Source organism: Antennarius striatus, chromosome 9 (assembly GCF_040054535.1).
Source record: "Antennarius striatus isolate MH-2024 chromosome 9, ASM4005453v1, whole genome shotgun sequence".
NCBI classification, from domain to species: domain Eukaryota; kingdom Metazoa; phylum Chordata; class Actinopteri; order Lophiiformes; family Antennariidae; genus Antennarius; species Antennarius striatus.
The window spans coordinates 10,187,998-10,206,244 of NC_090784.1; the positions used below are offsets into that span (position 1 = coordinate 10,187,998).

Sequence of the window (18,247 nt, forward strand, 5' to 3'; positions counted from 1 at the left end):
TCGGAGATGCTAAACAGCCTGCAGGCCACTGTGGTGTGTGTGTGTGTGTGTGTGTGTGTGTGTGTGTGTGTGTGTGTGTGTGTGTGTGTGTGTGTGTGTGTGTGCATTTGCTGGGTCTGTCTGTACAATGGTCTTTTTTTTGTCAGGCTATCAGAGGTAGAATTGGTCTGTCTTGCCCACTTTTTATACTTTGTCATCCCTGTGTTCTTTCTCCTTTGCTGTCCTTCCATCTTTCTCTCTGTCTTTCTCTCTTTCTCGTTCTGTCTCTCTCTCTCTCTCTCTCTCTCTCTCTCTCTCTCTCTCTCTCTCTCTCTCTCTCTCTCTCTCTCTCTCTCTCTCTCTCTCTCTCTCTCTCACACACACACACACACACACACACACACACACACACACACACACAAATTTGTAAATATACACAATGTTCCAATTTATGACTATCAGCATTATAATAAAAGTCTTCATTGTGTCAGTAATGTTTGAAACAAATTGCAAGTGCTAGGAAAAAAATAATATTGCACAAATTATGGTCTTAAAAGTAAATGCCAGTGTGCAATTTCTAATAGCGGATGACTGGTGGTGGCAAAACTGCTGTGAGTAAATTTGGTTGGTTGATGTAATGGGTGGTGGCCTCAGAAGTGTAGACTGCAAACCAATAGGAAACATCATGGAGGGTTTTAGTGTTTGATGCTCTGTAGACTTTACCTCAACTTAACCTTGAAATTATTAAGCAATTTCTTCATAAGGTGTAGTTCATTTCAGGGCCTAATATGAATTACTGGAAGCTCTAATCTTTTAACTCTTGATATCAGCCAGACCTCATGAAGTATTCTTGATTATAGTCTGCCTTCTATCAAACTTTAAAAGTGGTCACCAACAATTCACAATTAATGTTGACAACATAGATTGTCGGAGCCAGTCATATCAGATGTGAACTCAGCTGCAGTCAACATGACTTTCCTTTCTTTGTATAGGCAAGGTGAGTCTCCTGGCTGCCGCAACAAAGAGTTCCTCACATATATGCAAATGTAAACCTAATATCAATACACTACTGAAAGGCTGAGAATATAGGCCAAGCCGATATGGGAACATTTCTGAATGTTGAATGATTACCATAGAGAATAAAGTTATTACTATTAATATTTGCAATGGAGTCACAATGATATTACATTTTAAGGTATTTGGAATATATTGTTCCTAATGGTTATTATTTTTCTTATTACAAATTTGTAAAGTAATAAACAAAAGGAATCAGTTTATTGCAGTGATGTCATGAAAATGTTTTGAGGAGAAAGATTTAAAACAATCTTCTTAAAGGAATAAGAAAGTTTGTCATCTGCCATATTCCTCTTTTCTTGCGGGTAGGTCTCTGGCAATAAAGTATGTACCCTAATTAAAATGAGATGAGCATATGACCAGTGTGTAGTCCTAAAAGCACAAAGCAATATTTAATTTGTGTTGGAAATTGTTCAAATACAGGCAATGTTGATCATTTGTGGGCAAACAGAACATTTTCAATTGGGGATTTTATGATCAACATTAAATGAAAATTCCAGGATTTCTTTGCCTGCTGTTTATAGCCATTTTTTGCAAATTGTAACCCAGGACAAACTGAAATCAATTAACTTAGATTTTTATAACAGGTGATAGATATAATCCCATGGCCATGTCATTATAAGGCCACTTTTTGGCTCATTGTGTTATTACATGTCTGATAGACAGACATTATGTGACACAGAAATACATCTGTGTCTGTCCCCTAATGACTGCAAGGAAAAACATTCACGTGTGGTTTTGTTTCTTGTTGAAAATGAACTACTTTTATTGCTTTGGTGCCTCTAATTGTATGAATGTTAATTGTTAATGATCACACTTCTTTTTTGTAGGGATTAAAGTCATAAATGGGACCCATAGTTAATTTGCAAATAGGTATGATGTTCATGAATACTGATCTGGACAAACATGTTTCCTACTTTGACAGCCTCCTTCCACCCATATGTTTTACCAACTAAATATACCTCATGAACAAATTGTTGTTGGTTTATCAGATTGTAACCTGGTCTTGATCTACAATTCTTATGGTCTTATTAGGGATGATGGAGATCAGCAATATTAATTTTTTCCATTTTATCTCTCCATGTGTTCATGACATCTGTTGCTCACTGCGACAGGCAGTTCTGGAGTAATTGAGATGTGTATTTGAGATTCCCGTTTAGTTTTTAATAAAACTGTTTTAAAGCCAATGTGCATGGTTTGATAATCGTGTTTTATAGTAAGCTATATAGTAAAACTGGTAATCAAAATTTATATACATTTTTTTATTTTTTTTCAAAGACAGGATGAGATGAGTAAACAATGTCAAGGTTTAATTTTGGTTTTATTTATATTTACAAACTATTGGAAATTCTGACTAAGTATACTAAGTGATGCTGCTGATTACTGATACACATACACAGAATATATCAGTATGTTGTGATTATGTCTTTATAACAAGATCTGAGAAAGTCAGTAGTCATCGTGAGGTGATGCCGACATAAGCAAGAGGCATCTGGCTGTTTGCTCTGTTTTTTGATTGAAAAATGTATTAGGAGATTGAAGTGTGTCTGTGCTTTGGGACATGCTGTGTCTTTGAAATTGAGTGCTATTAATAAACCTGCCCTTGAAGTAAGCACATTACATCTATTAATTAAACACTATTTTTACTGACACTCTCTTCTTTAGTATTGTCATACAAGCAACACTGCAAAACAGACTATCTTGAGTTTTTGTTTGTCTCCTTTGACACTGACCTTTAGCTTCTTATAATTAATCACATGAAACATTCCAGTTGTCTTTTCAGGTCACAACCATCATCCACTTGCATTGTGAAAAGGTCGCGGATGCAAGTTAGATTATTTTAGAGATGCTGTGAATAGTGAATTGCTCATTTATTTGCTGTGAAAGTACTGACTCTATTTCAAAGCCCCAGTCCTTTCATTACCAGGTTTATAACTTGGATTATGGGTAATTGTAAATTGGACTTTTATAAGCCTACAAATCTGTATTTGATCTGTTGTGTTTTGTGAGAGGTTGTGTTTGCAGTGTAAGCATCATGTATGTCTGTTGTTTTGTCATCTTCTGAACCCAGATTCTCATATATGCAGATTACTAATCCTCACTGATAGTTTAGGTGTTGATTAGAGAGTAAATTCACAAAAAGTCACACCACATCCACCACTTTTTGAAGTGGGCTCCTGTCATTCACTGAGGTAAATGACTAAAGTCAAGTCACTCTGTTCCTAAATTCTTTATAGATCTCAAAAATGGTTTTCTCAGAGGAAGAAAAATGCAAAAGTAGTTTAAGTAATAATTTAGTAGTTATGTTTTCTAGTCACAGCTGATAATGAACAAAATGATAAATTGCCAATGGAGGAGTTCTATCTATTTCAAGTATTTGCAAATGCCAGTTTGGCTAAATATAGTCACAACACTGTTCAAACATGGCTTTTTCATGTACTTTTAGTTTAGTCATCTCTTGTCAGTAAAGGATCAAATGGAGGGCCAAATTTATATGTTCACTTTCGAGTAACAGGGCTCGAAATTGCACCCATTTTGGTCGCATATGCGCCCACATTTTTATAATTTTTTTATTAAATACAGTATATTTGGGAGCACCGGTGTGACTAGGGAAAAAAATCTGGTGCGCCTTTTTTTGTGAGACCGCACTCCTGCGGTCCTGCCAGGAAACAAAGAGTGCAGCTGTGGCTGCTCTCCTGGGCGAGGGAGAGAGGCGCGCAGAAAGGAGATGGACGGAGCGGTCACTATCGCTCCGTCACTGCCTTGCTTTTGGGTAGGTGCTCCTAAAGTCTTTGCTGGTGCTACTAACTTCTAAATTTGGGAGCAACAGTGCTACCAAGAAAAAAAGTTAATTTCGAGCCCTGAGTAATAATTTTTGAAAGAATGTTTTCCGACCTCTTTTTCTGAAAATTGCTGTTTGCCAGAAACATTGATATGAGCAGTCTCTTTTTAAGTCCGTCAACATGCCTGTGCAGGTGCTTTCTTGGTAAACACGCACATACACAAGTTTGAAGAACAAAGAAAATATCCAGAGACAAGAGACAGATGGAACTTACAAAATAGACAGGAAAGAGTGAAGGGTAGATCGCAGAAGATGAATCTCTGAAAATGAAATAAAAGCACCCTGAGCAATGTGTCAAAGCCATAACTTCTAAGGCTCTGACATATTACTCAGGAAACAATCAGTCAGCACACTTTTACAGTATGGCACTTATGACTGACAAGAGTTTAAATGCAAGTACTTGCCACTGATCCTACACAACACTGTTCCCAACATTTTCAACTATATGTTGCTGATTTTTAAATCACAGGCAGTGTATGCTTCTGCAGCACTATTTCCTGAATTACTGGCTGTGATATAGACTTTCTGTTATATGAAATGGTCATTTTCAAGTTTCATAAAACACCAAGACATAGGTGATATGGCCATTTCAAAGGCACTGTTTTTGGCTGTCAGTGATGGACTAAATGCACTCTAAATCAGCTGTCTCCAAACTTTTTTGCACCACGGACCGGTTTCATCTAAAACATTATTTCACGGACCAGTCTTCATTTGCTTGATAATCGTTAATGACGCCAGGACAGGTGTAGTCTAATAATAAATCGTCCGCAGTGGTTTTATATAAAATGTAGACATCAACAGACAATAAACAAACTTTTTTTTATAAATTGATAATCAACATCTCTATTTCGTCTCTGTAGACGAAATAATTATAAGAAATAATTACATTAAAAACTCGATTCAAGTGACTGCACTGATGAGGTTTATTTTGATATTTCGCGACTTACAATCGGTGCATTCAACGCAGGAGAAATACTGATCATTTCCAATAGAAAGGTGAACAAGTCAATCAAATAATAATAATTAAAATAATGAGAATTAGTGGAAGGGGACCGCTGATCTAGGGATAACGGGAGACAATGACACGTGAAGTGTGTACCATATGTCTGGTCTACTCTGCAATTTGGTTTGGTTTTCGGTCACAGCAGAAGATCGCTTCACACAGACAGGAGGTTGGAAATGGAAGCAGGGTTTTCGATACTTCTTGGGTGATCTCAGGATAATCTGCCTTGACTTTAATCCAGAACACTGGTGCGTTTATGGGCGCTTCATTGTGTGTGTGTTGATAACCTGTCACGTGACCGAGACCCGTCAAGGGAGACAGATACATGAATTTGTCAGTGCGTCATTCCACACAGACATCACTTTTCAAATTTAACGTCTTTCAGACTAGGAAATAACTAAAACGGAAGTAATGTAAATATTTTTTTTTCTGAGTGGCCCGGTACCAAATGACCCATGGACCGGTACCGGTCTGCGGCCCGGGGGTTGGGTACCACTGCTCTAAATGAACTGTGGATCAATCAAGATGCTTCAGGAAATTCTTTAGGGCATCTCCAGCAAGTTGAAGTGTGAAGATTCCATCCTATAGCACAGTTAAATGGTTATCAAAACATGTTGTCAATTGGAGACAAATGATAAGTTATTTGATTCAATTATAAGGTAAAAGTTTTCATTATCTACTCATATTTCTTCTTCATTGACTCCCAACATTTCAACATATAATTTATTTTCTGACATTATGTGTCAAATGTCAAACATTATGTATCCCTTCTTGGGAGGCCTTGTTGAAGTATTTAATTTTCTGATGTATTTTTCTGTTAGCATGTGTCCTGTAAGTCTTTGTGTTATTTTTTTCCTTATTCAGTTTCATTTTTTGTAGGACCTGAGAATGAATAGTACTTACGATACTTTCATCCAAGTTGCTAAAGCTGAAGTGGTTTGGAAAACCTTGAGATTGTAATTAAATTGTGAAATGTAGTGACAGAAAACATGGAAAAATGTGAAAGCTTAAGACTTTTGCCCATTCATTCCTCTCTTTCTGTCTCTCTCCCTCTCTATTTGATTAAGGCAGAGAGCTACACGCTGAGGTTCTGTTTGAGGTTTTTTTACAGTTAAAAAGCTGTTTTTCCTCTTGACATTCTCCAGGTTCTGGCACATGGGGAATCAGAATGTTTCTTTTTGTGCACAAGAGTGTTTACAGTACCTTACATAATCCTATATATAACAAGAAAATATGCATTTCTATAGCTCTTTGATATTAGCAAGGAGTCTTTGATTTGTGTAATCTGAGTGATTCAAGCAGAAAAACATGCAGGGAGGTAAAAAAAAAAATTGGAAGAAGTTGAGAAGGATGATCTCAATGATAGCTACGCATATTGATACAATTCTCTGGGCTGTGCAGATGGTTGTGTCTCCAGATGAAAATCATTTGATCAAATGCTGCATAGAATACTGATATAAGCCAATAAACTCCTGTGCGTTTGATATTCTTTAAGCATCCTTTCTTATTGTCCCATTTAGGTAGGGGAGAGGCAACATGTTTTGGTGACAGAAGAGTCATTTGATGCTCAGTACTATGTGGCTCACAACAAGTTCTACGAACAGGTAAGATAGTTTTTAGAATATATTATTGCCTAGTGAGCTATTCACATTGCATGCATATGCATACAGCCTTCTTCGCTACATTCTTAATTTTTGTGTCAATAGTTGTTTTAACCATTTATAAAGAAATCATGAAGTCAAATAATGTATTAAAAACTATTACACTACTGGTCAAAATATTTAGAACACCCCATTTTTCCTGTTTTGTATTGAAATTCAAGCATTTCAAGTCCATAAAAAAGCATGAAAAGGTTCAAAGGTAAGTGGTGAACTGTGAGAGGTCAGAAAAAAAAAGCGAGGTTAAAAAAACTGAAAAATAATGTACATTCCAGTTTTATCCAAAAAGACAAACAAAAAATGGGTTAAAAACTAAAAGCAGTTCTACAGCAATGGAGGTTGATCAATTGGTGCTCCCAGTTCCAACAGATGTCCCAACATTTCTTACTGACTTACAACCCCCTCTGTCTGCGTAAAAGCAGTGTTGGAACGCACTTTAGTATCAGAACTACCTTAAAGAATAAGATGATATGCTTGAAAACACGGGGTGGCCAGCACAGTCTCCTGACTTAGAGCCCATCAAGCTGGTTTGAGATGAACTGGACAGAAGAGTGAAAGCAAAGCAACCTACAAGTGCTAGACATTTATGGGAATGTCTGCAACAGAGTTGGGTAGAACTTTCTGAAGAATATTTCATGCCCATGGTAGAAAAAAGCCATGAATGTGTTTAACTGTTTCATCTGCCAAAGGTGGTTTTTCTGATGAGTCAAAAGTTTAGAATAGTTTTCTAATTCCTAATAGTTTTCATGATTTCTTTGGAATCAATGGCCAATGATTTCTACTGTTGCTATACCTATCTTCTAAATCATACAGTAGAGAAGTTGTCAATGATCCAAATCTTTGTCATTTTCACTTGGTAAATCAGAGCAGAAGCTGTAGTTTGCATGCTAGTAGAATATTTACTGCAGGTGTCAGAAGCTTATGCTGGTATTGACCAAAGTAGGTTGGCTATAATATCACACAAACTCACAAATACACACACCCTGCGGTGGTCATGAGAGCATTTGGTGGGTGATAGCAACAGTATTTTTACTTTTTACTGTACTAACATTAAGGTCAGCCCTTAAGACATGAACATTCCATTCCACACACATGAGCAGACTTCTGCATGGCTTCAAAGACCCTCTCCCAACCTGTGAAAAATTCACTTTAAAACATCTTCAAATAAATCAATTTCCTCCTGCTTTAACCATCATCAGAAACATGTTTGAAGTTATGCTTTTTATTAGAAGGGAGGGCAGGGGATGGTAATAATTTTTCATCCCTTCCACTTTCCTCTCCTGCCTCCCTTCTCCTTTGCACCTCCTTCTGCAGGCTATCTGCTTAAGTTACAAGTGTCACTCGGTTCAAGTCTGTGTTGTATCAGTCTGGGATCCTTCTTACATTTTTGATTTTTCAGTCATACATGTTGTGTGTCAGTTCCCAGTACTCCAGATGAGAGAATATTGAGATGTTTGATGTTTTCTCTCCCTCCACCCAACACCTGATTTTTTTTTTACAGTAGTATTTGGCATGCAGTGTTACATGTACATATAATCACCCCTGACTTGAGAAAGCAACCTGAAACAGGATGCTTTTTAGTCTATAGTTTTTTCCTTTAAGAAAAACTAACATCTACAGCACTTCAAAGAGAAATATAAACACATTCAGTGCATGTGCAAGAATTTGTATATACATTACACAGAACCTTAAAGCTTTTATTTTGATAGCCTCCAATCATTATACCGTATGATTATGTCAAGAACACAGTATAAATGTGTTTTTATAATGTAAATATGATCTGAACATCGCAAATTTTGGTGAGGGAGATATGGTGGTTGACAAACTAGTGGAAATTGGATGGAGAAAAAATATTGGGAAGTCAGGGGTTAGGGAAGAAGTGAAAAGAATGGTAAGAAGTAAAAAAGGAAAAAATGGGATGGAGAGAGAGGCTATTGGAGGGAAGTAGGGAATACGTTAGGGAGAGGTGTGAGTTTGAACAAATGGTCGAGTTCCACTTTTACACCATCAGATGGATATCTATCCTGACGGGTATAATAGACATCCCACCCACCTGTGTGTGGGGGGTGTGAGGCTTAGTGAGGAAACAGGAGGAGGGATTTCCAATGAAATTGGACAAAGCTCTTTCCTCATGTAATCACCCTGTAATGGGCCTCGAATGACCTTACACACAACCTTACCCAGCTCTCCCACAACCCTGCCACATTAACGCTCTACTTCCATCCTAGTTTACGCCTCTGACACACACAAAGGCACCCTCATTACACACTAATACAGGTATACTCACACACAACACACACACACACACACACACACACACACACACACACACACACACACACACACACACACACACACACTGAAAGGTTGAGCAGCAGGTGTGTTGATTAAGGTGTTCTCCATCTCCTTCCGTATTCTTTCACCTGGAAAAACACAGAATGATTAATACTGAGACAGGCTTACTCCTGCCACCACAGCAGTGAGCCTCCCTCCACCAGGTTTCATGCTATTTTTCTGCATGGTCAGTGGCTTAAGCCTACAGAGTTGTGTAACGGTTACACAGACCACTACATAATGTGAGTCAGCACACAGGACTGCTAGATTGAAGTTGGCCAAGATATTGTACCTCTTGCTGTACCCCTTGTGTGTGTGTGTGTGTCTGTGTGTCTGTGTGTTTGTGTGTGTGTGTGTGTGTGTGCGTGCGTGCGTGTGTGCGTGCATGTGTGCATCGTAGAATCTTTAGTTAACCTGTGAACCATGAGTTTTAATACTAGTTAATAATTACAACACCACTCATATGTCATTGAATCTGTAATGAAAAACTGACCAAAAAAAACTCAACCAAATGCAATCATTTAAAATAAACACATTTGCACATGATCTTCTTTGTAAGGGAAGGTTATTAAAAATATTTCCATTTCTCACTAAGCTGCAGTTATAATTCTTTGTTTGCTCTTCCCTCCTGCTGTGATCAGCTAAGATTTATAGTTGCCATGGAGAAATAAGAAGACAAACCAGCATATCCCTCTGGTATGCAGTACTTCAGACTGTTGCCATAGTTTTTGACCTTGATGGTTCCATAAATGTAACTGAAAATAGTCTGTCTTTTTATTTTTGCCATCCTTTGTCATTTTGGTGGTTATTTTATTACCTGATTAATGTAAATGAAACAAATGTGCAAAGGGTTGTTTGTAATTGTCATATAGCTCCACATTTATATGTAAAATACAGTCGGGTTCTGGATTTATCTTATCATCCATTAAAATGTGATCAGTAAAGTCATGTTTTCTTTGGGCACTCTTCGTAAACTGCCTTTGAAACTAACACCCAGTAATGAGCTGGGATATCCAATGATGGCAGATGAAGTAGTTGGTTGTGTTATGTGTTCTGGTTCCTTAAATTTGCAATGCTGATCCTGACTTGCAGGTGCTGGTACCGAAGAGAACAGAGTTTAAAGGAAAGATGATTGAGGTGGACATCTACGAAGCAGGAAAACATTTCCTGAAAGGCAGACCAGTAGAGGACAGCACGCCGTTCACTCCTTCCATTGCTGCGCCACTTCAGAAAGGAGAAGTTTCTGGCATGATCCCGGTAAACAGTCAAACTTATTCCAGTTATGCATTGATAAAGTTACAAATAAGTTATTTTCCGAATACAGTCAACCCTCGGTTTTCGACCATAATCCGTTCCAGAAGGCTGTTCGAAAAGCGAGTTGTTCGAATACCGAAACTATTTTTCCCATTATAATTAGTGTAAATAATTTTAATCCGTTCCAAGTCTAAAAAACAACTTTTTCTAAGTTTTCTTTTTTTACTGTTTTACACCATAAACTGCACTGTATACTGTTTACCATAGATAAAAAGAGGTAGAAATAGACACTGTGTTTCATTTTAATAAAAGATATCCTATCAAACTTTGAACACGAATGCGCTACGGAGGAAGCATCCTGGGCAGTTTGCTCGGCTCCCAAGTGAGTCGCGTTCAGGTACGCTCGGCTTCTTTCGGTTTACACCATAAACTGCACTGTATACTGTTTACCATAGATTAAAAAAAGGGTAGAAATAGACACTGCATTTTATTTTAATAAAATATATCCTATCGAACTTTGAACACGAATGCGCTTTGGAGGAAGCATCCTGGGCATTCGAGTTCGCTCGGCTCCCAAGTGAGTCGCGTTCAGGTACCCTCAGCTTCTTTCAGTTTGGTCGAGAGCCGAATTTTGGTCGAGTTCAGAGACGTAAAATTCTCGGATTCTCTGGTCGAAAACTGATTTGGTCGAGAACAGATGTGTTCGAAAACTGAGGTTTGACTGGCTTGCTACATTGTATTTCAAATTAAATAGTACAATAAGCAGTGAGACAGTGACAAAGACAGAGGTTCACATTCATGCACTAAAACACGTCAATTACTTCATGGATAAACTGTGGAAAAAAATACACTATAAGTGTTAATTGGATTGAGATAGTTTTGTAATTAATTTGTTCTATAGAATAAGAAATGGCCCAGAAAATACTCTCACCTTAATGAGAGTGGTAATGGACAGCAACATAGGTCAAAACTACATTTTTTAGACTACAGTAGTCCTCAAGAAGCATGTACATTGTAATACAAATTGTAAATTTTTAAACTTGGTTCCCAAGTCTATCCCATCCAAGCAAATTTCATTATATGTATATTGTTTAAGTACCAGAATATGGCCCAGCTTTTGTCTCCTGTCTTTGGAATTTTGGGGTAAAAATCCCAAAAGACTAACTTTGATAGTAATTTAACTTGCTAGTGCCAGCATCCTTCACCTTGTTTGAAAGTGTTGTTGTTTTTTGGTGCAGGGTCACCTAGCTTATTTTTTTGCAGGCTGTATTAAGTAGGTAATATCTATATATGTTCTCTCCTCATACTGTACATCTGGGTACCAGGTCTGCACGTATTCCAATTCATGCATTTTCTGAGTTTTTTCACCAAACCAGAGAGCCTGTGCTTTATCTTTAAACTCTCTGTGTCTAGTTGTTGTGTTAAAGTTGTGTTTGTATGAATTTTGTTCAGTCAGTAAATGAATAAGCTGTCTTTGCGTGTGTGTGTGTTTGTGTGTGTGTGTGTGTGTGTGTGTGTGTGTGTGTGTGTGTGTGTGTGTGTGTGTGTGTGTGTGTGTGTGTGTGTGTGTGTGTGTGTGTGTGTGAGTGGTTGTATGTGTGTGTGTGTGTGTGTGTGTGTGTGTGTGTGTGTGCGTGCTTGCTTACTTGCATCTTTCCGCATTTTCAATCCTTGTTCGCTTCTGCAGTTTCTAGAAAAGCATCAGTGTATCAGGCATGATAAGTAATTTAAGATAAGTCGTGGCTGGCTAAACTGTCCTCTGTATTCTGTTTCATCACATGCACGCACAGATGTACAAACACACACATAGATGTACACACACGGACAGCACACACTAACACCATGTTAATGTATCTGTTTCACTGCATGTTATTTTTCACTCTGAGTAGCTGTAGCTTATAGCTCAGGACATGGAGCCACAGAGCAGAATATGATACACTTTCTAATTTCACACTCCATCAGCCTTCACTGCCAGACAGACAGGGAGGGAGGGGATGGAAGTTCCAGACAAGAGACACGAGAAAGAGAGGGGATACTGAGGAAGAGCAAAGCTAGTAAGGAGAGAACAAGAGAGAAAATGATGTCAGAGAATGAGCAAAAACTAAAGGAGAGTACAGCAGGTCAGGCAACACATTACTTAGCAATGAAAAGTTTAGAATTGACGACTAGACCTTGTCAAACTAATTGTCTCCTGAATTTGTTTCCCCAAGCCTGCTATTTCCATCATTCTTTGAACATTTATTCTGATTCTCTTTTCCAAAACAACCAGAGGCCTGTACCATAAAGCTGGATTTTGGTTTAGCAAGGTAACTTCAGGCTTAACCCTGGCTTTTCGGTACCATAAAGGTGGCTGACTTTCTATCGGGCTACGTTGTCGCGGTAACCTATGCTGAACACCTAACCTGTTCCGGAGCAGGATAAGTTCAGGATAAGAGCTCAGCAGGTATAACAGCCCCACCTACTGACCAATCAGAGCTCAGCGGGGATAACAGCCCCACCTACTGACCAATCAGTTCTCTTGGAAAATGGGCTGTCCGTTTTATGAGAACCTGGTGGATCTTGGTGCACAGCTTGTGTGAAGAGCGCTCAGGCGCGAGAGAGTATTTAGAGATTGCTCTAGTCCGTTCGAATTGCCTGAACAATCACTGTACGAAAGGTACAGGTTTAGGGAAGAGGGGTTACATTACATCTGTCAGCTGCTGGATCCTTACATCAGTAATGTAACGCACTGCAACCACGCGCTGACAGTCCCGCAGACAGTGTGCATTGCACTGAGGTGTATCTGCAGTCCCAGGTACTTATAGTTTCCGAACACCTCCACCTCACTGCCCTCAATGATCACTGGCTGTGGAAAGGGAGGTGCCCGTCGGAAATCCAGCCGATAGGCGAACTGGAGAGGGTCCATAGCACCCTGCACCTGTGGACGCATGAGCTCCAAGACCAGGGCTGTAGGGTTTTCATTACATGGGAGGTAAGAGCGACCGGTCGGGGGTCGTTGAGCTCAGTAGGGCGTCTTTTCTTGGGTACCGGGACGATGCAGGAGGTCTTCCACAGTGGCGGGACCCTCTCCAGCCGCAGACTGAGGTTGAACAATCGCTGCAGGGGGTCCCCTAGTTCCGAAGCACAGACTGGGAGGAGTCCTGGGGAGATCTTATCCGGTCTAGCCGCCTTATAGGGACGGGGCCTCCGCAGGGTTGTCGTCACCAGATCTGCAGTGATGACGGTCTCCGTCGTGGTGGGAGCAGGAAGTCGTGGCGAGGTTGGAAGTCCAGTGGTTGAGGTGGGGCCGTTGAGCTTCGCAGCTCTTGGAGTGGGCTCGGGAGAAGTGGCAGGGGTAGAGGGTGGAAGGAGAAGTGGCAGGGGTGGAAGGAGAGGAAGCGCATGGAGCATCAGTGAAGCAGTCTGCAGGGCCGGGAGAGGCCTGGGACGAGGAGCCGGGAGTGGTGGGGGAGCTGAACCGATTGAAAAAGCTGTTTAGTTCATTTACTCGTTCACTGTTACCTTCCACAGTGCTGCGTGCGCCCTTTCCCGTGTCCGGTGATGGTTCTCATCCTATTCCAGACCTCCCGCACCAGGTTGCGCCCCAGCTGCTTCTCAAGCTTCCTCCTGTACCCCTCCTTGGCCTTCATCAGGCAGAGTCTCACTTCCTGCTGGGCCTTCTTCATCTCCTCCTCGTTATTGCTCCTGAACGCCCGCTTCTTTCTATTCAGGACAGCCTTGACTTCCTTTGTTACCCAGGGTTTGTTGTTGGGGTAACACCTGACTGTCCTGACAGTGGCCACAGTGTCCATACAGAAGTTCATGTAATCTGTAAAACACTGAGCAGCCCCCTCAATGTCCTCCCCGTGTGAGCCCACGATGACATCCCAGTTGGTGGTCTGGAAGCAGTCCCTAAGCGTTTCCTCTGCTTCTGGGGACCACTTCCTGACCTGTCGTGTTGTTGCTGGCAGCTGTTTCACCAGCGGTATGTAGGTGGGCTGTAGGTACACTAGGTTATGATCTGATTTACCTAGTGGAGGGAGGGGGGTGGCAGTGTATGCCTCCTTAGCATTAGTGTAGAACAGATCGATGTTTCTGTTCTTCCATGTCGGACAGTCTACACACTGGACCATAGTGGGGAAAGATGAGTCCAAGGTGACGTGGTTAAAGTCACCGGTGATAATGACGAGCGCCTCCGGGTGCCGGGTCCGAAGAGCGGAGGTGGTGCCACAGATGGTCTCTCGTGCAGTCTCAGGGTTTGCCCGTGGAGGAATGTAGACGGCGGGGACAATAACATGTGAAAATTCACGCGCCAGGTAGTATGATCTGATTCTAACAGCTGTTAGCTCCAGATCGCGGTTACACAGTGTTGATTTACCGTCACATGTCCCAGATGGCACCATCTATCGTTGGTATAGATGATTAATCCACCTCCTTTCTTGTTACCGGCGGTGTTCGTGTCCCGGTCCGCTCATACGGAGGAGAAGCCGGTTAGTCCGACGTTAGCGTCTGGCACGTCGCCAGTTAGCCACGTCTCAGAGAACACAAACAAGCTGGTCTCCCGGTAGCGCTGTTCAGTCCTATACAGCGCCATCAGTCATCCAACTTGTTCGGTAGCGAGTTCACGTTCCCCATGATGACGGAGGGGACGGAGGGCTTGACTCACCTCCGGTTAGCGGCTCTAGCCGTTAGTCTAGTCCTTTCAATGCGACCCGTTCGGCATCCGCGATATATACCGTCGGAGCTCAGCGGGAATGAGATTGCGTGTTGCTGGGTCTCCTTTGACCCCCATGGACATCAACTCCTCCCTGGAGTACATTAGTATATTACTATATATTATCTAAATTTATGTTAAAATAATATACACAGAAACATAGAAACAAATGCAAAATTAAGCATAAGAACGCAGTCATTGTTAACGCAGTCATTGTACACACATACAGGTATCTGGTGGCCTACAGATACTTGAAAACCATCTATTTTTACGAGCCTCTGGTGAATCTGCCTCGCCCTGAGCTGCGGGTATGCAGAATACATGAGTGATTAGAGAAAGGTAGGTAGACACACCCATGTCTTACAGTCTGTAATTACAGACTGTTACCAGAGCGCAAGAGAATAGCAGAATAATAAAGGACTGGGAAGGGAGAGATTGTATGATGAGGTCCATGATAGATGGGTCATTGATAGATGGATGGAGGCAGAACGTTTTTGTTTCAGCCAAGATGCACAGGGGCAAAGAAAAGGATGGAGGGAAAAAAAACGAGTGGCAGATAAGTGACTGATTGGTTAGGTAGGGGAACCCACTGAGGTCTGTAAATGTGCATTTTTCGAAAGGCGAACAAAGTGAGAGACCTATCATTTCAGAGATGAAAAGAGAGAACTGATTGCACACCAGCCAGCATCCATACTGATGTACGTGGGAATGCCTGGATAGATGGAAGAATTCATGGAACAGTGGCAGTTGAAAGCTTGTGTTGATGGGTGAGGATTGATTGACCTGAAAAAGGACAGATAGATTTGGATGCACGAGTGTGAGACATGATAGCTGGGATGCACACATGTGACGAATGGGTAGATGAATAGATGCATGAATGTGTGAATATATAGACAGATAAGAGAATTATTGATGGATGGATGAGTGGTGACTTAATGGCACCCTGTTTATGTGCATCCAAAGAATGCTATGCTAAGGTGGCCCCTAGCAGAGGATATATTCCAATTTATGAAGCAGAACAACCAAACCCATCATGCAGGATTTTGAATACATGTCAAACAGTTGTGTTACTATAATTATATTTGTTTTTGCCCAAGTGTTTTCCAGTTGTTGTTGAGAGTAAAAACCAAATGGATCAATTTTGTTCTTGTTGTTTCATTACATAAAGCAAGACCAAAGTTTTAGTAGAAGATAGATTAGATTTTGTTGACATGGAAGATATTTCTCCCTCTGTTCGATTTTTCTTTTGCTGGCTCTTTGTCTCTCGCCATCTCTCATCTTTCAGGCCCTCCTTCACATGAAGTTCTACCCACAGAAAATGAGTCTTTTAGTGGAACACAAAAGCAGAGAAAGCACTCAACAGTATGGTAAAGGAAAAGAAAATAGACTACCTTCACCAGTTCTCATTCTCAGATGAAATTATAGAAAAGGAAAGGGGTGCGTAAGAGAGAGGCCAAAAAATAAGACAAGAACAAAATAGGGAGAGCGAGGTCGACTGAGAGATCAGGAGACAGAAAAGCTGCTTGAGTGCCATCCAATAATCAGGTCTTTTCGCAGCACAATTTTTCAAGGAGACAGAGAGAGAGGAAGAGAGCGAGAAAAGAAAACAGCTCTACTCCCTCCACAAGATTCAAATTGATGGCTGGTACAAAAAACAGAATAGTAAGATGAGAGAGCTGGGGGAGATATGAAGATGGAGGAATATGAGAAGTAAACAATGTCTCTCCAAAACCACATTTTGAGAGAGAATATCAAGAAAAAGGAGGTAAATTGAGAATCTCCAGCAGAGTATTAAATTTCCTGCTCATTCTCTTTCTTTTTAGCTATGGCTGATATTTTTCAATTTCTCAGTCTTCTTTCTGGTCATTTTGTCATCCTTATATTTCTATACATTTCTCCTTTTTTCCCCAGCCGTTTTTCTTGTTTTATGTGTTGTTTCATTGTGACCATATTTTATTACTTGTTTGTCATTGAACTCTATCATCTCTCTGTCTCTCTTTCTCTGTCTCTCTCTCTCTGTCTCTCTCTCTCTCTCTCTCTCTCTCTCGCTCGCTCTCTCTCTCTCTCTCTCTCTCTCTCTCCCTCTCTCTCTGGAAGTTAAGAAGTATTTTTAACAGATTCACAAGTTTACCTTAAAAACTTGATTTCTGTCAACTCCGTCAGAGACTAAATGTATTTTATTAATCTTAAGTACTGATGTATGTTTTATTAGTGTCTACTCTGATATGCAATAAAATATAATATACAAACTGAAGGCTTAATGTTACACTGTTAAAAATACACAGATTTCTAAAAATTTGCTTTATCAAACTATCTTTTATTTTGCCTCTAAACAAAAAAATACTTCAGTGAATAAGACACAATAGAACGTAGCAAGTATTCAACTAGTGGTCCCCAACCCCCACGCCGCGAACCATTACTGGTCCGTGTATCATTTGGTACCAGGCAGCACAGAAAGAAAAAATAATTTACATTGTTTTATTTATTTTGGAGTCTTAAAGATATTTTATTTTAAAAAGTGACGTTTGTGCGGAATAACACACAGACATATGCACGCGTCTGTCCCACTTGAAAGGTCTCAGTCACGTGACAGGTTACCAGCCGTTACCCCTAAATTAAGTGCCCACAACTGCACCAGTGTACTGGATTATAGTCCAGGCAGATTATCCTGACATCGCCCAAAAAGTATCAAAAACCCTGCTTCCATTTCTAACCTTCTGTCGTTGTGAAGCTGGATTTTCTGCAGTGACCGAAAAGAAAACCAAACTGCGGAGTAGACGGATGTCAAGAACACACTTCAGGTGTCATTGTCTCCCGTTACTTCTAGATCAGTGGTTCCCATCTGCTAATTCTCATTATTGTAATTATTGTTATTTGATCAACTTGTTCACCCTTTTATTGGAAATGATCAGTACTTCTCCTACGTTGAATGCACTGATTGTAAGATGCTATATTTCAAAATAAACCTCATCAGTGCAGTCACTTAAATCGAGTTTTTAATATAATTATTTCTTACAATTATTTCATTTACAGAGATGTTGATTATAAATTTCTTGAAAAAAAAGGTTTGTTTATTGTCTGCTGATGTTTACATTTTACATAAAACCACTGTGGATGATTTATTATTAGACTACCTGGCGTCATTAACGATTATCGAGAAAATGAAGGCCGGTCCGTGAAAATATCGTCTTAGATGAAACCGGTCTGTGGCGCAAAAAAGGTTGGGGACCGCTGACTTAAACAACAAAAGATTAAGAAAGATTTTGTTTTTCCTTACAAAATATTGCAAAAATATACATCTGACAGTACCAATGAAGATTTGATGTAGTTGACAAAATTGTATTTGCATTTCGGATTAATGAACAAATGGTTTTTTTGTTTTTGTTTTTGTTTGTTTTTTGGCTGTATGT

General features: G+C 40.1%; 1 protein-coding gene across 1 annotated transcript in view; it reads left to right on the top strand.

Moving 5' to 3' along the window:
- Positions 1-18,247, top strand: part of cdkal1 (CDK5 regulatory subunit associated protein 1-like 1) — a 252,411-nt gene that overhangs the window by 222,633 nt on the left and 11,531 nt on the right. The window contains exons 13-14 of the mRNA XM_068323764.1: positions 6,419-6,502; positions 9,983-10,147. Of these exons, the coding sequence (XP_068179865.1) occupies positions 6,419-6,502; positions 9,983-10,147 (249 nt within the window). The remainder of the gene's footprint in view (positions 1-6,418; positions 6,503-9,982; positions 10,148-18,247) is intronic.